At 39.5% G+C, this 19,597-nt stretch overlaps 2 protein-coding genes across 7 annotated transcripts in view; one reads left to right on the top strand and one right to left on the bottom strand.

The window, feature by feature from the left end:
- Positions 1-19,597, bottom strand: part of LOC134851632 (uncharacterized) — a 350,773-nt gene that overhangs the window by 298,654 nt on the left and 32,522 nt on the right. For 2 of the 6 annotated variants that reach the window (XM_063867801.1, XM_063867806.1), the window contains exon 1: positions 7,356-7,369. The exons of 3 other annotated variants lie outside the window; for them this stretch is intronic. The gene's annotated coding sequence lies outside the window, so the exon portion shown is untranslated. Of the gene's footprint in view, positions 1-7,355; positions 7,370-19,597 lie in introns of those variants that run through there. One more of the 6 variants, XM_063867803.1, reaches the window with a different exon arrangement.
- LOC134851631 (RING finger and SPRY domain-containing protein 1-like) lies at positions 9,114-18,889 on the top strand. The gene is made up of 9 exons (XM_063867799.1): positions 9,114-9,669; positions 11,191-11,393; positions 12,145-12,386; positions 12,612-12,743; positions 14,285-14,577; positions 15,090-15,213; positions 15,796-16,066; positions 16,333-16,494; positions 18,581-18,889. The coding sequence occupies exons 1-9, from the start codon at positions 9,418-9,420 to the stop codon at positions 18,741-18,743; spliced, it is 1,842 nt and encodes a 613-aa protein (XP_063723869.1). The 5' UTR covers positions 9,114-9,417; the 3' UTR covers positions 18,744-18,889.

The following is a 19,597-nucleotide window of genomic DNA, read 5'->3' as shown; positions in this document are numbered from 1 at the left end:
TTTTCAGCAATCTTTGCTTGTACACTCTTTGTTGTTTTTTCTCATCTTGACGACCTCATCTTGACTTAAAGAAACTGATTTTGACTGGACTTTAGGGGGCTGACTGAACTACAAAAATCAAAAACACGGAACAATCTAAACAGAGCTCAGTAGGTCAAGCGGTGCACCAACAGACTCTTCAAAGCCAGTTCCCCCTTCACGACAGAAAGCCTTTTGACAGATCTGTCTCTAAAATCCCTCATATGGCGCGCCACAAACTTGACTTGATGGCGCGCACTGCCTAATGGTCATAAAAACTTGACTTGATTTGATACCAACTAGAACAACAATCACATCCAATCCAATTTATCAGTCCTGAAGGTTTTCAGCAATTTTTGCTTGTACACTCTTTGTTGTTTTTTCTCATCTTGACGACCTCATCTTGACTTAAAGAAACTGATTTTGACTGGACTTTAGGGGGCTGACTGAACTACAAAAATCAAAAACACGGAACAATCTAAACAGAGCTCAGTAGGTCAAGCGGTGCACCAACAGACTCTTCAAAGCCAGTTCCCCCTTCACGACAGAAAGCCTTTTGACAGATCTGTCTCTAAAATCCCTCATATGGCGCGCCACAAACTTGACTTGATGGCGCGCACTGCTTAATGGTCATAAAAACTTGACTTGACTTGATTTGATACCAACTAGAACAACAATCACATCCAATCCAATTTATCAGTCCTGAAGATTTTCAGCAATTTTTGCTTGTACACTCTTTGTTGTTTTTTCTCATCTTGACGACCTCATCTTGACTTAAAGAAACTGATTTTGACTGGACTTTAGGGGGCTGACTGAACTACAAAAATCAAAAACACGGAACAATCTAAACAGAGCTCAGTAGGTCAAGCGGTGCACCAACAGACTCTTCAAAGCCAGTTCCCCCTTCACGACAGAAAGCCTTTTGACAGATCTGTCTCTAAAATCCCTCAGATGGCGCGCCACAAACATCAAACATAACAAATCTATTGAATAAGGTTATCACAACACTTAAGCTAGTTTTTCGTTGTTCCGTTTTCTAACAGTAACAACGAAAATATGTATGTGCTACTTCTTTTGACGTGGTAGAAGAATAATGCCACTTTCTCTGAGTCGTGTATTGACTTGATCCATGCTTTCTGGAGCGGTCTGAAGTCTTGACTTGTGAACTCTTTCTGACTCAATAATATTCAGTTTCTGACTACTGCAGTGAATGAACATCCAATATGTTGTTAAAACTATAGACGACACTTCTTAGCGATGCACAGACGCCGTGCCTTGTCGGCAGCGAAACTTTATGTTATGTTTTGTCGTTGATGATACAGGTCAAAACTCTTTCAAGTTCGAGTCTGATGCGCATGTCGAACTTTTCAAGGAGTTCAGTCTGCTGAAATCCAGGAATGGCTCTTTAAAACGTACAAAAAACTTAAGCATCAAAAAGCAATTTTTCAGCAAAAAGAAGCTGTATTAGGTTCTTCAGTAGGGTGTCCAATTGCTTGAGCTTGTCGTCAATCTGGGTCTCGGTGGCTTTTTCTCTAAAACCGATAGTAAGCGGAATATGTCAACAGTTGCATATAAAAGCCCAGGAACATATATATATAAAAACTTGATTTGACTTGTTTTATATATAGTTTCCATCGACGAATTCAAGTGGAAACGACAAAAATTGGGAAGTGATTGGATATGACCTATATATATAGACCTCGAACAAATTGACGAACTATACCTAACAAAATTATATGGGAATTACTTCTATAAAGATAACTCAGAAGTCCACTTATGTTCCTGGGCTTTTATATGCAACTGTTGACATTGCAACCCGGTGCAGAAAGTCAGCTCAGCCGTTAAGTGATGGATGGGTGCAAACCCTTGTGTAAAACACACAAGCCTAAAATCTCTCTCCTCTCTCTCTCTCTCTCTCTATGCACCTCGACTGTTCAGAGGCAGGTAGCAGCTTTCAATCGATTTGAGTACACGTTACCTGTCCGCCTGATCGGAAATTCCACTGACAGGCACAACCGGCAAGCTCATCCTTGAGAAGCCAAATGATTTATAATCTCATCCAGCAGTTTAAGCACTTCGACTGTTCAGAAACAGATAGCAGCTTTCATTCGATTTGAGTACACGTTACCTGTCCGCCTGATAGGAACCTCCACCAACTCCACTGACAGACTCAACCGGCAAGCTCATCCTTGAGAAGAAGAAGAATTACGAGCAGCCATCTGCTCTTTTGCTTGTAGTACCGCTGGTCCCTCCGGACTTCGCCCACAACACCTGAAACACGTCAGATCCAATGAGTCAAATGAAGCCGGTAACAACCTAGTCAGCAACTTCACTACACCTTGCAACAATTGTCGTTCTGGCAACGTCCTGGATTTCTTAAAGCCAGTTCTTTCAGGCAACACGCTCATTTCGCTCAACAAAAAGCGTGGTGGTGTCCGACCGATAGCCATTGGCGAGACACTCCGTAGAGTCACCGCTATATGTGTTTTTCGACACATGCTGAAAAAGTTCAAGCATTAGTTTCAGCCGATGGTACAGAAGCAGCCGCACATATAGCCGGCCCGTGAGTTCATAATTTCCGCGCCTGCTAATGAAGCTTTCGTGAAAAATGATTATTCAACGCATTTAACTGTGTTAGACGTAAAGTCATCATGCAGAAGGTTTCAGAACAGTTCCCTGAAATTCTGAGCTTCGTCAAAGTCTTCTATGAATCTGGTTGCTCTCTTATGTATGGTGACTCTATTGTCCATTCAGCCGAAGGCTTCCAGTAATGTGACCCATTAGCCACATTTGGTTTATGTCTTGTCATTCATCCGCTGTTACAGAACTTGCAGTTGCTCTTAAATATAGGATACCTGGATGACGTTTCATTCGGCGATGCATGGGAAACTTCGCTACAAAATCTTCTCTGTATACGCAACAACTCTGCCGCACTCGGACTATTCATGTAAGAGAAGTGTGAAAAAAACTGTTTTCGGACCTGACAACATTTTTGAGAAAAAGTTCAGCTACAAATTTCCGACGATTGACATAGACACCTCAAATTATATTCCGCTTACTATCGGTTTTAGAGAAAAAGCCATCGAGACCCAGATTGACGACAAGCTCAAGCAATTGGACACCCTACTGAAGAACCTAATACAGCTTCTTTTTGCTGAAAAATTGCTTTTTGATGCTTAAGTTTTTTGTACGTTTTAAAGAGCCAGTCCTGGATTTCAGCAGACTGAACTCCTTGAAAAGTTCGACATGCGCATCAGACTCGAACTTGAAAGAGTTTTGACCTGTATCATCAACGACAAAACATAACATAAAGTTTCGCTGCCGACAAGGCACGGCGTCTGTGCATCGCTAAGAAGTGTCGTCTATAGTTTTAACAACATATTGGATGTTCGTTCACTGCAGTAGTCAGAAACTGAATATTATTGAGTCAGAAAGAGTTCACAAGTCAAGACTTCAGACCGCTCCAGAAAGCATGGATCAAGTCAATACACGACTCAGAGAAAGTGGCATTATTCTTCTACCACGTCAAAAGAAGTAGCACGACTGCAAGGTTGCCGTCCCTTAGGTTCAGGTTCTTGGATAGATAGGTGACTATGACTTTCAGAAATCAGAAAACAAATGAGGATGAGCGAAAATGTAAACTTTTCAGTGATTTTTTCTAATTTGTTCCTTAAAGTAACCAAATAACGAAAATTTGTTACGATAGACAAAGATTCAATAAAATCGAGATCAATGAATTTAATATAACGAAATTTTTGACAAAGCTACAAATAAATAAGGCACGTGGCTTACAAACAAAAAAAAGGATAGGAAACACAATGCTCAAAAATATACAATCTTTGTCCAAGTCATTTTTACTGATTTTCAAAACTGCCCTAATTAAAGGCTTTTTTCCATCCTATTGGAAGATGAGTGAAATGATACCAATATTTAAGGACGAGACCAGAGCATTGATTGAACAGTACTGACTCATAAGTCTTTTATGCAGCATATCAAAAGTCCTGGAAAAACCTATTGTTGATTAATCGTATGACATTGTAAAGAAGGAACTAGACCAATCTTAACACGGATTTAGAAGACATCGGTCAGTTGTTACGCAACTACTGGGGGGAAAAGAATGTGAATTCAGACACATATAAAAAAAGTTTGAAATGGTAAAAATAAGCACCAGAGTCATATGAAAAGCAACATTTTAAATGGAGATTAAAACAGTTTGAACTTGTTTATCGCCGGAAGTCGGCGCCAATCGGGTCATCGACTTCCACCACCAGAGTCTCGCGGACACAAGCTGCAGTGCCCCGCTGAACAGCAATCCCAAGTCTCTGCCGCAGAAAAAGAGTCGCTCTGTCGTCCCCGGTAGCCTGTGTTATTCTCTTGCCCAGGCTAGTGACGAAACGCAGCGTATCGGTTCCCAGTCCTCCAAGGGTTTCAATTGCAACTGGTTGGAAGATGTGAGACTCAGATATTGATTCGTATTTTGACCGTTTACGGGTCTCGGCCGCATCTGCCACAGTTGGTCCCTCTTTACCAGCGAGTTGCGTGTAAGAGGGGGCTAGCCTATGGACACATGTAAAGTCCCATGCCAACGCTCGCCCATGTGACCATGGCACCAGTGTCAGTCCGTCGGGTCTCTTGCGGTCAGACCGGAATAGTCCTTGCGGCTCGAGTTTCGATGGAATATTGGCTTGGATGAACGCTCTATGAATGATGTGATTGCCCATAGAGTGTCTGGCATGAACTGATCTACTCTTTTTGCAAACTAACGCATGTTTGCCGTAGGAATCGACTATATCGCCACAAGAGCACTTGTGTGGTGTACAGACTGGTGCGCCAAGTCGAAATCCAATGGCAATGCGAAATTCATCATCACTAAGTTGGAGTGCGAGTGATCGTGAAGGTAGTGCGTTGAGCCAGTCAGCAGCTCCGGGACACATTAATCCATTCAAGCGGGCACTGTCTCCTGAATCCTTGAGCAGCTCGGCCTGTTGAAGCATCATTGGTAGTGACCACTTTTTTTGCTTATATTTGCGTTCTGGCAAAGGCACGTCGGTGCTCACGTTGTTTCGCCAACGTTGGATAGCATCTTGAATTAGTGATTCTGTAGTGGGTTCGCTAGCATATATGGTATTACAAATGTCGAGAGTGCTGAATACAGATGACGCATATGCTGCAATGGCGAGTTTGGGTACCTGCATAATTCCCATTCCGCCCAGCTTGCAAGGCAGTGTCATGAGCTCCCATCGGGGATCGTCAATCGTCACATTGAAAATAGCCTGCAATGTATTTCGAATGCACTCGTCAAATCGGTGTAAGGAAGTAGTTTTAAGGAAAAGAGTTGAGGTTCGCAGTATGTACATCAGTTTCGGGATATAAAAGCAGTTTTTTAAAAGAAAGAAAGCAACATGGGAAGGTAGGGATCGCAATCGACTGCACATTCGACTGAGTTCATCAAGTTTCTCATTAACAACGGCTTCTTGTGCGTTTTCGCCGATAGGAGCACCTAAGAGGACTAAATCTGTGGGTTCAGTGATGGTAATATGAGGAAAAACTGCCAGGAAAGATTGGATAATCGAATCCCTCTCTCGTGCATCATCACAGAAAACGATGAGTTCGGACTTGTTTTTCAGGTTCAATTCCATTCCAATCTTGACCCCTTCGGTCATCGCCATCTCGAGGTCTTTGAGGACGTTTTGCCACATGACATCACCAATGCTTATGTCGTCCACATAGCCGGATTTGAAATTTGAGATCAAGGTCTGCAGAATGTTGTTGATTGCCAGGCAGAATAAAAAGACGGCTAATGGGTCGCCTTGTTGTGCTCCCTCTGATGAGTCTATCAAAAATTCGCCAAATGATAGACACGTAGTTTCGCTATAGCACAGGTCGAAAAAACTACTGAGCTCTGGCATATGTTCGTGTAGTTTCTCGGCTACAACGTCTCTTCGTATCGAATTGAAAGCGTTCTTGAAATCCAGTTTGAGCAGCACAGTTCCATTACTTGCGTCTTCAACGAACTTACGCAGCGCATGTGCAGCAGCTTCAGCTCCGCCCATGACACCACATCCCAACTGATGTGGGAGAAACAAGTTGTTGTGGCGTTTGGCAGCAATCTTCGCAGCACACTTGGCAGTCAGTCTACGGAGAACGTCCCCAGAAGCTATTGGTCTAATACCACCTTCTTTCTTCGCTAAAGCGCATAGGTTCGCTCCGGCGATAATCGGCTTTATATTTCTGGGCACGTTACCGGCAAGAAGTAAATTGCAAAATGTGGTCAGAGTGCGGAGAAATTGTTCAATGTCTTCACCTTTTCCCAAGCAATCCTTCAGGTGCTGGGGTCTCAACCCAGTTATTCCAGCGGCTGACCCAGGTTGAAAATACATCACCCCTTTCCGAATATCATCCACAGTCAATGAGAGAGGGTCACAGTTGGCGTCCGGGAAAAGACGTCTATCAGACGGTGCAGGTAGTTGTTTTTCCTGTAACAGCTTCAATGTTGTTTCGTCATTACCAGCTATTCCGCAGTCGGATGTTAAAAGACGCACTGAGCCTCTGATGTCGCCTTCGTCAATCTTGGAGCAAACTGCTCGCGCGAGTTTCTCATTTGCAGATGTCTTACTTGGTTTCTTCTGTTTCTTAGTTAATTCGATCACATATTCACGCAGTTTGGAAAACTTTTCGATTTGACTGTTGACAATCTGACCCAGGGACTTCCTTCTGCCGGACCCTCCTCTGTCTGGTTGTCGCAAGCAATGACCAGGAAGTGTGAATAGCTTGATCCATAACTCTTCATCGTTGGGATGTTCGACGATATCGTTGAGAGTTTTGCAGAGAATGTCACGGAATTGTCGTCGACTTGCTTTCGGGACGCATTTGAGTATACGCGGCTTACTTGACAGGTACTTCTGCAGCAACTGCTGGGCGTCCACCAAGTGAAATCCGATATCTGCATCATCTTCGGATAGTTGGAGGTCCGCCATGGCTTGGGTGAGTCCACTTCTGATATCTTCCGCTCCAAAACCTCGTATCTCCTCGTCGTCGTCTCCTCGCCCAAGTCTCCATCGTTTCCGTCGACCGTCGTGTTATCGGTAAAAGGGTCTTGGATATCAGTGCACCCGCAATGCCAGGGATGTCCGGACCTGCGTTTGATCCCCGCTATCGTCATATCGGTGCATTTTTGATGAATCCAGAAAAGGCAATCAGCACATTGTATCGAATATACCCTCTTGGAAACGGTCTTCTTGCAGCGTATGCATGGATAGTTCGTCACTCGTGTCATGTGTCTGCTTGTTGTGATTGCTGCATGGGTGTTAGCTCGGACCCGGACCGGCCAAAAATCTATTTAATAAGTTTAACACAACAATTAGGCTAAAAGCTACTTAGTTTTGTTTCAGACCTTCTATACAAAGAATGCGATGAAAATGAAAACTAACTTTTTGTGTTATACCATGACTTCAAAAAAGCTTTTGATAGTGTTCCACACGACTTGCTGCTCCAAAAAGTTGAACAATTAGACATTGGAGGTAATTTTCTTGCTATTTTTTATCTTACCGCCAATAGTATGTTAAAATAAATGACTGCATTTCTGAAACAGTACCTGACACTAGTGGTGTACCTCACGGTTCCTTACGCGGCCCGCTACTTTTCATAATATATGTGAACGACCTAACAAAGTAAATGACAGAATGTGAAGCGTTTGATTATGCGGATGATTTCAAGCTTTTAACTTCGATACCAGAAAAGTTAAGAAAGATCTATCGAAAGTGAAACATCTCCTCTCTTGCTGCTAAAAACACTGATCTCAATGCGTACGTAGGATATGTAATACCTGTAATTAGTTATGCATCACCAGCTTCGGGATAAGAGCTACAAACAAAGATAAACTGAACTGAGACTGCTTCCATTATCGTATTACTTTGAACTACATGATCTGTTAATGCTAGTATCATTGTTTAAAGGCAGCTACAACATCAAACTACCGATTAAGTCGAATACGAAACCAATGTCGATATTTTAATAACAAGACGAAAAGATCTAACGTTGATAACAAAAACTCGAACAAGAAAGGCTGACGAAATTTTTTGGAAAAAAACCAGTCAATTATTGAATATAATACAGAAAAATGAAAAATTGACCTTGAACAAATTGACAAACCGTACTTAAAAAAAATTATACGGGAATTACTTCTACAAAGATCTCTGAAGTCTACTTATGTTCCTTGGCTTTTATATGCAACTGTGGACATAGCAACCCGGTGAAGAAAGTCAGCTCAGCCGCCAAGTGATGGATGGGTGCAAACCCTTGTGTAAAACACACCAGCCTAAACTCTCTTTCTCTCCTCTCTCTCTCTCTCTCTCTCTCTCTTACGCGCTCTCTCTCTCTCTCTCTCTCTCTCTCTCTAAGCGTGGCACTATAGGCCATACGGATGGTTTCTATGCTCTAGTTTGTCTCAAAATTAAACAGGTCCACTCCACACAGTGCAACGTACTCATTGAACATTTTCTGAAGACCGCTGGTTTCACGAGCATTTTTGAATCTATCGGACGTAACAGTTCAAGGAGTTCCAACGCGATGGATGACGCGTTGATGGTTTAACTCTGACGCCTTGTGTTCTTACGTTTTTTTAGCAGAGTTGCCAACTCCAACATCAATTCATGTATGTTATCGTGTTCAAGCGTAGCAATAGATGCTGAGGTAAGAAAGCGACGTTTTTACTCAGATCTTCCAAGAAGGATCATCTTAGAGTCAATTGCAGTTGAAAATCTAGGTATCGGCAAAACAAGTCTGGATTTTCTGCAACAGCTAGCCAACAGAATCAGGTCTGTCACCGGAGAACCCAATTCACACAGGTACTTGAGACAACGCCTCAACCTGACAATTCAACGAGGCAATTCGGGCTGCGCTTTAGGTGCTAAACCATTCGTACATTTCATTCTGTTCATTTCTATCATTCTTTTCTGAATTGAAGTTTTTGATTTAAGTGTTTTTAATTTTTTTTCCGTTATCTTGGTTTGGACGACAAACTGTGGCTTCCTATGGAAATATTGCTTGAATTTAAGTTTATTTAAAGAAGTTTTTATTGATCTTTCGTTCCCATGTAATTTAGTTAGATTTTTTATTTAACTACAATACAACACTTCATTTCAGATATTCGATTATTCGATCGTGAAAAAAGTGTTTTTTTTTGGGCGAGTGTTTCAGATACATCAGCTTCTACAAAGCTTAAATTTCACGATGCGGAGTTTAAGAGCCCACAGAAATAGCCTTAAAATACCGGCTGTCATTATTTTTTTAGTTTCCTGGTACACGTTGTTTTCAGTTAAAATTTGTAAGAAAGCAACATGTTCCTCAGTCGCACCATATGAGACTCTAACTCATCTTGCAGAGACCTTGAAGTGAGCAATGGGTACCGTATGTTTTAAAGACAGCTCTACAGATTCCAGACAAAGGAGGAGTAGGCGCAACAATAGCTACACGGAAGCAAATGCAGTCAGGCCTCAGGGGGATTTTGTGGTGTCAGACGCGGAGTCGGAGTCTATCTGGATATTGAATGTGGCCAGGAGTCCTCTGCCGCCTAATCTTGAGCGAATGTCCGTGTCATCGATCAGGGAAACATGTTCAATCGATATGCATGTGAAGCATACTCTAAAAGGGGTAAATCACTTGATAGTATTTGTCTGCCTTGAGATCACGCATAAAGATGGATAATTCATTCGGAAATCATTTCAAGTTTCACTCGCTAGGGCAAGTATTGCAATCGGGTACTAGAATTTTTTCCGTAAAAAACTGTCGTTGGTTGGACTGCAAACAGACATATTTTGAGCATGTTTGCGGTCTAATTACTCTTTCAGTTCGAAGTTTGTTTTGTTTATTTTGGGTGCACTACTAATCAACTCCGATTTTTAACCTTGCCATAAGCAAGGGTTTTGCAAACGGGTACTAGACTTTTTCCTTAGCTTAGTATATTATTACGATCCTTCATTTTTTTCTAACCGAACTCGCAAATAAAAGTGTTCATTAAAAGTGCAAGCTAATTTAGAAATTTCACTAGCATCTGTTCTCTGATTTATTTGTGGCTAGTGTTTGGTACCTATTAAGCTTCCATGACTGAGTGGTTAGTATGTGAGACGTTTAATCTCCAGGTGGCATGTTCGAATCTCAATGCAGTCCAATTTTTTTTTTACTAATTCGAGGGTTATCTAATTTTTATGATTGCAATTTATAGAGATGCTTTTTGTCGTGTTTTCGCTAGTGTTTGCGAACTGTGGAAACAGAATGATTAATTTAGAAGGATCATAGAAATGATACTAACCTACTGCATATATGTCACATACTCTGCTTTTGTAGGGATCGTGATTACTTCGTCGGTGGTACATGCAAGTTTTTGTAGCGTGATTTTCCGAAAAAGTTTTTGGCCTTCCAGAAAATGGAGTGAAATTTACGAGTTTTTGAAATGTAACCAGGTCCAGGTAAGGACCGGAGATTTAAAGGGTTTCCTAAAGATTTTAATCAGACTGTAAATAACTAGTGAAACCAGCACTACGAAACACTAGGCCTAGATCATGGCCGAGTATTTAACAATTCAGGCTCAGATCTAGGTCGAAGAATTTGGATCAAAAAAAGTTCTTCAATTTTGACATTCTTGACTCAATGGTGGGGTGATGTTAAGATACTCATGGCAAATGTGGTCTCAAAAATTAATTTTTCGCAACCCATACTATGGCTTGCTAAATGTTTTTCGAAGAGTTCGTTCCGACAAAAAAAAAATAAAACTTAAAGAGAGCTGTTTAGAACCAGTGAGACATCTTTTGTCAAAACATTGGCCGTAATGCTGTGTTTGCCTCGGTTAAAACGCAATTTAACATTTTGTTTCAAAAATCGTGATGTACTTGCGATATTAAAGTAACTTAAAAACTTAATTTTCTTTTTCTCTTTTGTTTCATGACACTACCATTGATGCGCTATTAAAGGCAGATGTTAGTAGACCCATGTTCTCGTTAGCTGTTCCAATGAGATCTTCATTGATTATTTTTTTGGGTATTCTGTCATGAATGTTTTTACCTATCGGAAATATAAGTTTTTTTCTTGAAAGTTTATTAATTGTGAAGTTGGAATTTGTTTATTATCTCTTAGGGGAAATCGTTTATATTATTTTATGCCCATTCTGTTATTCAGGTGAATAATCTACACGAGATCCCTACTCGTGAGCCACCCCTGTGTATGCTTCGACTGCATGACGTGGCTGAGGTGGAGAATGGCTGGATTGCAGTGGTGATGGCTCTGGTCGACTCAGTGCCCGCAGAGGAGGCAGTTGGAAGTGCTGTCATCATGATTGTCATTGATGATTGCTCACTTCCTAACAAGGTCACAATCAACAGGTATTGTTTCTTTCATTGTTCGTAGATAGTGTAAATTACGCTACAATAGCATGTTCTATCATCTGAATTCAATTTCTCTGTAACATTCTTTTGATATCGTCGCCTATTTTCATGATTAGCGCTTGGGCAAAATCGATTGGTGACCAATAAATTGGCTGCAATTAATTGATAGTTTTTTTCCCGATTCCAGAGCATTGATAACTAAGGCCAATTAGTTAGAGGGAGTCTTGTACTTGGGCATTTTAATGTTAATTTGAGTAAGTAAAGCGAGAGAGTTAAGAGGAAGTAACGTATCCGATTTACGACATGGCAGAATTGCGATTAATAGATTATACAGGAAGATGGGGAAACCAATCCAAATTTTTTTCTACTCCAGGTTCAAGTAATTTAATTGTTTTGCTCAATTGAAGTGAAATGTGCACTTCCCTAGCCATGGCAAGGTTGCTGAAAGTAATTGGAGTTTTTGAACCAGTTTCCAGAATTTTTACAAATCGGACTGTTTGTCATGAGACCCTGCCGTGAGTTCTGCCATTGTTTCTTAAATGTAGCTACGTATCATCTTTCACGAACCGACGTTGCCAAAACTAAAGTCTGCTGAATATTGAGAAACTGATTAACGTTGTTAATTAATTTTTACAACTAAAAATCAAACTATTTGCCAAAAATGTTTTGGCTAATTTCTTGGCAAATAAAAATTCATTTAGAAGCTTTTATGCGTAAACTGATATCGAGAACATTGGCTGCGACTTAGGCTTGTGAAACATCTCAACCTGGGCAGCAAACAAGTGGGCAAGTTGAACGGGCCACATGGTGCTAAGTGGCGCAACGTGTGTACGGTGCTGGGATGTCTGGCTGACAAGCTGGCTGGCCCGAATGCAGAAGCCATCCTGTCACGAGATGTGCTAGACTTCTTGCTCTCATGTCTGGAACCAAAGGTCGCTTATGAAACAACTTTACATGCCCTAGTTGCAATTGAGAAAGTGGCAAAAACAGGTGAATACTCTTTTTCAACAGTCAATTCTTCCTTTTTCTCTTAATTTTTTTAAGTTTGCAATTTTATTTCTTTTTATTATTTCATTGTCAAAGTCTTCTTTTGTAAGTCGAAGTTTGCTCATGAGTTTCCTTTGAAAAAAAAGTCATTTGAACAAAAAAAACGTTGTTCAAAGCCCTGTAAGAGTGCAAGATGCGTTTTGAGACCTCGATGTTTGTTTGCTTTAGCCAAAAACAAGTCCCAGTTTGAGAAACTGCTGGTTGCCAATCTGTTGGCACGTCTGGAAACTTTGTACAGCTCAAAAGACTACATGGCTCAGCAAGTTGGCTTCTGTGCACAATGGTTGCTGGACAATATCTGTAAGTTGAGGATCGATTTTGTTCAATTTATAAATTACTTATTATTTATGCGAGCTTTAGTGAGCGTAGTGTAATAGTACGACTATTCTTTTTGTCCAACCTGAGTCGAAAATAGTGGTGCCACTTTTGGGGCACGTTTTCCGCTTTGTGATAGCCTGTCTTCGACATTCGATAAGTAATGATTTTACACAGTTGAAGCATTGGCAAATTATTAGCATATATAGCTGCTTTATTGGTAGCTAATATTAGCAAATTTTCAAGGGCACGTATCGCAGATCTGAGGAGGTGAGACTACAAATCTTCTGGTGTGTATTTTTACTTTCAATACGTCTTTTTAGTTTTTTTTAAAATTTCGTTTTCAGCTAATTTTTGTCGTTTTCCTGCTTGTGTTTGCAAAGCGCAGCTTCGCCTCTGTGTTTAAATATAAATGATTTACTTTTTCATGAACAAAGTGAAATCACTTATCGGGTCGTTTTCATTTTTGTTCCATGAAAAGTTGATCACGCTCAAATTCGATTTTCACGGTTCTACTGGTGATTTGTTTTTGAGTTCAATTCAAAATTTACCCAAAGGAAGAAAAATTACGCTCTGCAATAACGAAGTTAGAAATGGCGCGTGAAAATTGTATTACTGTTTGGAAAGTGGGTTTTAACTTGACTATCGGCGGAATAGAAAAATCACGTCTTGGTCCAGTTTTCTCAAATTGGGTTAGGTTCATGGAAAAATGCCCATTTATAGTATTTTCTCAGAGCCTCCTAAATTCAAACAACTCTAAGATGATAATTTTTCTTTGGAAATATTTCAAAAATAATCAATCGTGTTTTAAGAGCTCTGAACGTAGTGAAGGCCTAATTATAGGTCTTTAATGATTTTGTATTGTTTTTTTTCTTGAAAGTCTTAAATAAGTTCACGCTAAAATTTGATTTTTTTGTTTGTTTTTTGATTTTTTTACGAAGCTCACTTCTTCCTTTGTAAAAGAAAGGCAAGTTCTACTATCCAAGAGCAAAAGTGTAAAGGTCACGGAAACTGTAATCGATTTCTAGTTTTGAAAGCGGAATTTAATTTTCAGCTTTCACAACGGAATAAAAGAGTTACCCTTTGATCCAGTTTTCTCCAATGAAGTTAAATTTTTTTTCGATAAGCTGTCAATCATAGATTGCTCTTTAGGTCAAGAAGCCTCAAGGCCATGTAGTTTTTTTCTTTGAAATTCGAGCCAGTATTTTTTTCTGTTTCCTTGAGTTCATGGACTCTTTTCCAACTGTATGTTGGCAATGTTTTAATACCACTATCTCCGTGAGCTTCATACGTATCTTATACGAAGGTTCTGATGTGGCGTTTCTGATCGAAAGTGGTGCGAAGCTTTGCTTCGCCTCTGTGTTCAAAATTCATTTTTAATAGTTATTAAACCACGTGGAAATTGCGCTAAAATGTGATTCTCTACACGTTTAGTTGAAGTGAATTTTGTGACGCTAGTTTCAAAAGTTGTTGGTTAACATTTTTCCAACTGATTGTTAGTTGTACTTGTAATTTATGTGTTATAGTCTTGAAAGAAGGCCGGGCGTTCACATATGAAGTGGTGCTTTCTAATCTCGAATCAAGGGGCAAAGGGTCCCGCTTTCCTCCCAATGGGGCAATGTTAAACGACAGCGACGTCTCAGAGTACCTGAAGATATCGGCTGACGGACTCACCGCTAGATGTGACGCCTACTCGTTTGAAAGTGTAAGGTCAACTGTTCACGTAGACAAGGGTGTGTGGTTTTATGAAGTGGAGGTCGTGACCCCGGGAATCATGCAGATCGGCTGGGCAACGAAGAACAGTCGCTTTTCAAATCACGTTAGTTTTTTCTTAATCAAATACAAAAGTGCAAGCGCCTATTTAAGTCGTGAGCTTTTTCAGGAGTTTTGTTCAGTTCTTCACGCTCGATTCGTTTTTTTTGCGAGAAATAACGCTCTAAGTAACAATATATATTTTGTTACTTGGAGCGTAATTTCTCGCAAAAAAATGAATTGAGCGTGAAGAACTGAACAAAACACCTGAAAAAGCTCACGACTTAAATAGGCGCTTGCACTTTTTTATTTGATTGCTAGCTTATTATTTTCTATTATTTTAGTCTCTAGAAACTAAAGGACATTAACTTCATTGCGTGTCATACTGCAAATCTTTTCAAAACGATTAGGGCAAGTATTTTGAGGCAGTTGTAGAATTTTCGTGTTCTTAGAACAATTTATTTTATGGTCAGCCAATCCTTGATAATCCGCTAATGACTTGGGGATACCCAGTAATCAAATGCGACTCGTCTTTTTATGTTTTGTCGCTCGTGTGTTAAATACATGATGTTTTTGCAGGATGGGTTTGGGGTAGGTGATGACGAATTATCATGTGCTTACGATGGCTGCCGGCAATTCATATGGCACAACGCGGTCACCACACGTCACAACCACGACTCCTGGAAGCCAGGAGACTACATAGGCTAGTGTTATGATCATGTGATCTTCTTCAATTTCCAATCCCTCTGAAATTACAATTTAAAGTTGTTCACATCGCAATTTAGATGCAACAAAATTGGTTCACATTTGTTGCTTACTTGTTCAAACTGACATGAAAATGCAAAATACACTGCAGCAAAAAACGTGTTGATTTGAATCAAGTAAATCGTTTTTCAGCAAAACCTAACAAGGAGGAACTGGAAAAGACTCTGATTTTGGTGTTTCTTTAGGCTTGAGAATAGCAAGCGTTATGAATTATTCTGACGAAAGGCGCGTTGTGCCGTTTTGAAAAACAAATCTACATGTCTTTAGGTTAACTTAATTGTTTTTTTTTGTGCTAGGTTTTAGTTTAGCGACAAGTTGGAAATCGGCAATTGTTCCTTACCAACCTGTATCCGCTACTAAATTCTATCATAAAATTCAACTTCCTTTCTTTTTGTATAATTTGATTGGTTAACTGTTCTCAGACTAACATGATAGGCTAAATTTAACAAATTGTGATCATTCGACTATTTTGGGGAGAAATTTGCAAGTCTGCGATAGACATTTTTTCCGTTTGTTTCAGGTTTCCTGATTGATTTAGACCACGAAGAAATTGTATTCTCAATGAACGGCGAGGAGCTAGACCCAGAAAAAGACATTTTTGTGTTCGCGAAGAGTGGCTTCTACGCGGCTGCCAGTTTCATGTCATTCCAACAGTGTGTGTTCAATTTTGGAGACCGTCCTTTTAAGTTTCCACCAGACGAGAAGAGAAGGCCGACTGTCAAGGGTCTGATCGCGGCCTGTCAGCAGTTTGGAAATGAGAAACAAGCAATGACCAAATGTATTCTGCCGCGGTTAGTGTTTTTTTTGTAAACTGGGTTGTGATAATCAATATTTTGAAATGTTTTCATAATTTTTAATGAAATGGACTTACATTGTTTTGAGAGTTTTTTTTTTGGTAGTATTTTAATTTGTAGAACAGAAGTTTCATCGTGTTTTCGTAAATCTTCGCTATTAACAGTTAATGTTTGATTTAATAACTGGCTAATAAAAGCTGGTTTTTTAACTGAAGTAAAAATCTGCTAACCGTTTGTGCTTAAGTGAAGTTTTTTCCTGCTAGACATGTGAAGCAGAAAAGGATGTTGGAGGAGATGTCACAAGAGAGGCAAGCAGAAGAAGCAAAGACGAGCGGTGGTGGGGATCAATCCAGACAGAGTAAACCAATCTGTTTCATATGTTGCACGAACGAGGCCGACACGCGCATTCTGCCATGTAGACACACGTAAGTTATAGATAGAGAAGAAACAATTGGTTTCTGTTTTTATAAACAATACAACTGGAGTTAAACAAATTTCTTTTTTTTCTTTATGCGTCAATTTAATAGTTTCAAACTATCAAAATCTATTTAACTTGCAGGGGATAGACTAAGGGTATCAGAAGTTCCCACTAAATAGCTATGCTGAGTATTATTTTAAATGAAAAAATGAATCCAACACGATCAATTTTGACTAATTCAAGTCGTATGGTGTTTTTTTTAATTAAAACCTTCCCAAAGTTTGTGCTCATAATCAATTTGCCTTCCTTTGTATCTTTTTAAGGTCTCTTTCCCTTTGCAGATCCCAAGTCAGCCACACCCTCCCCATGTCGTATGGTTTTTCATTAAAAGTCTTTTGTTTTCCACGCGAGCTAGCAAGCGTAGTGTTATGTTACGAATCCACTTTTTCTAGCCCAACTCGCTTATAAAAGTGCTCATTCGATAGCATATTTACTGCATAGAATCAGCAATTTAATGGCATCTGTTCTGTTTGCTTTACGGATGGCTGATTTTTGTCTACTGTCAAGCGAAAATGGCGCAACTGCAAGAAGTGAGGCTTTCAAGCTCCTGGCCGGATGCTCGATTCCCAGTACCTAGCAAAAGTTTAACTTAATGGTTTTTTACCTTTTTGTTTTTTATTACACTAGTAAGCGTAGTAATCTCTACCAAACAGCAAAAGCCAAAAAATTGACTGACTTCTAGTATGAAAAACTTTCTGAATTCTCAAATTGGGTCAGTTTTATCAAAAAAGTATCAACCATGAAAGACCCTTGACAGTCACGGTGTCTTAAATTTTTATAAATTGAAGCGTCAAATAAAATTAAAATTAATTTGCTCAAAGGATTTTTTTTCAGCTGATTTGAAAAAATGTATATTGAACCGGATTTCTCACATAGGATCAGCCTTATCAAAAAAAAGTGTTGATCAAAAAAATTCCTTAGAGTTCAAAGATCTTTAAAGTGTTATATTTTTTCTTGAAATTCCATGGATGAAGTTTTGTAAGAAAAGTCTTTTTTTTCGCCCTCATTGAATTCATTGAAACTTCTCCAACTGCCTGTTGGCTATTTTCTGGGGCTAAAATTTACTGGGGTCTACAATGGGAAAGAATCTTGTCTCTTCAACATGAATTCGTTTGGATATGATACCAAACATGTCATTAAAAATCGAGCTTTTCGAATTCATTTCACAGCAGATACATACATAAAGAGAACGACGCAAACTATATTCGCACATTTTGTTTTAAAAGTGGATTTAATTTCGAGATTTCCCTGAATGAAAATATATCGAACTAATTTAATCAAATTGAATTCATTTTATGATAAGTGTCTTGAAATTTGTATACTTTGATATGATGCAAAGATAGTTGAAATTTTCATCAATTGCTTAGTTTTTTTGGTTTCTTGGTAATCATTAACGTTTTTCAACTCAGTGTGCGATTATTTCTTAAAAGATATCATTTAGACTATATAATTAGTCAGATCAATTATGTTGTTCGATTTAAGTTAGATTGATCGAGAAAAAGTCAAGAATCATTGAACTGCATTGTAAGAGCGTGTTTTTAAATGGTTTAAGATGTTCTATGCGGAACTTATGCGAGTTCTGCGATCCGATATTTTGTGTCGAAAGATTTTAACTTGAGAGCTCATTATAAATAATTTTCGAAACTACTGAAAGCTGATATTGATACCTGTTGGCAGACGCGGATCTAGGATTTTCTAGATGAGGCGGATTTTTTTAAATGAAGATTTTGTCGACCTTATGTCGAAGACATTGATATTCCGAGCTATCTCAAATCACTATAACGACTCTATGTAGACCAAATTTTCTGCGCCTGAAAAAGCAGGGCGATTTTAGGCATTTTTGGACGGTTTTGACCAAAATATTGCGTTTTGTGCGCGCTCCCTCCTATGGGTGGTCAGGGGGTCGAATACCTGAGGAAGGAGCATCGAATAAATTCCTACTGCCGCAGGGTCGAATCCCCGATGGTGGAGAAGCGACTGCTCCGCCCATTGAACCCACCCTGCTCTTGACTAAGATTTTGATTGTGTTTTAGGGGCGTATGTATGATATGTGCACTCCAATTGGAGCAGTGCGCAGTATGTAGAACAATGATTGAGTCAAGAGAACCAATAGTGTCAAATAACGAACGCTCTAACTCCGAAGGATCCACTAGCGTTTTTGTATCAAATGAACCCAACATCGTTGCAGTGGAGTAAATCAAGATAATCAACAAACATTTCCCATTTATGTTCAATTTTATTTCAACAATATGCGCAGCCAGTAACTTAAGTTGTAATTAGCAGAATAAAGAATTATATCTGTTTTGTAGATTAGCTCAACTTGGAATTTTATCCTTTTAAAATCTGTTTTGCAAGAATGTGTAATCTAACCGACGAGTTGGCAATCTTTGGCAAGAATTAGCATTTATAATGAATTGAGCCATCTGAACCAAGTATTGCTGAAAAAAACTGAATACCATCGCCCGGAAATGACATAAGTTGGTAGGTTGATTGGAGTGTTAATGAACTAGGTGAAAGTTCACTTACTTCAATTCTGGGGCAAATGTAGAATGCTGCACTATCAAGCTTGCTAGCGGCGGTGTATACGTACGAACCTTCTTTTTTCTAACCAAAATCGCAAATAAAAGTCTTCACTTATTTAGTGGCACTTTTGCTATAATCACGATCTGTAGCATTGGAAATGTCATAGCATCTGTTCTCTGCTTTATTTCTTATTAAACGTCCGTGATTTGTTAAGTGTTTGACTAGTGTTTGCGAAGCACAGCTTCGCCTGTGTTCAAAAATTTTGTCGTTCAAAAAAATTTTGAGCCTCTAAAACGTCAAAAAGAGTAAACTTTGTTAATGTTCGTTACACATATATATTGAAGCTCGTGTGAGGTGGGGGGGGGGCTACTCGTTAGACCATAAATTTGATGTTTGAGTGAGGTGGGGGGGGGGTGTGGAAAGGAAAAAGAGCCGGTCAAATAATTTCGAAATTTTTTGCGTTCGGACAAAACGCAGTCTCGACAAGACCGAAAAACCCGTCTTTTTCTAGTGGAATTTTAAGCAAA

Source organism: Symsagittifera roscoffensis, chromosome 7, assembly GCF_963678635.1.
Source record: "Symsagittifera roscoffensis chromosome 7, txSymRosc1.1, whole genome shotgun sequence".
Taxonomy (NCBI): domain Eukaryota; kingdom Metazoa; phylum Xenacoelomorpha; order Acoela; family Convolutidae; genus Symsagittifera; species Symsagittifera roscoffensis.
This window is presented reverse-complemented; position numbering and strand designations above follow the sequence as displayed.

Coding starts and splice junctions, on each gene's coding strand:
- LOC134851631 (XM_063867799.1), top strand. CDS start 9,418: ATGGGTACCGTATGTTTTAAAGACAGCTCTACAGATTCCAGACAAAGG. Junction 9,670..11,190: donor TGAAGCATACTCTAAAAGGG/GTAAATCACTTG, acceptor TCTGTTATTCAG/GTGAATAATCTACACGAGAT. Junction 16,067..16,332: donor ACCAAATGTATTCTGCCGCG/GTTAGTGTTTTT, acceptor TTTTCCTGCTAG/ACATGTGAAGCAGAAAAGGA.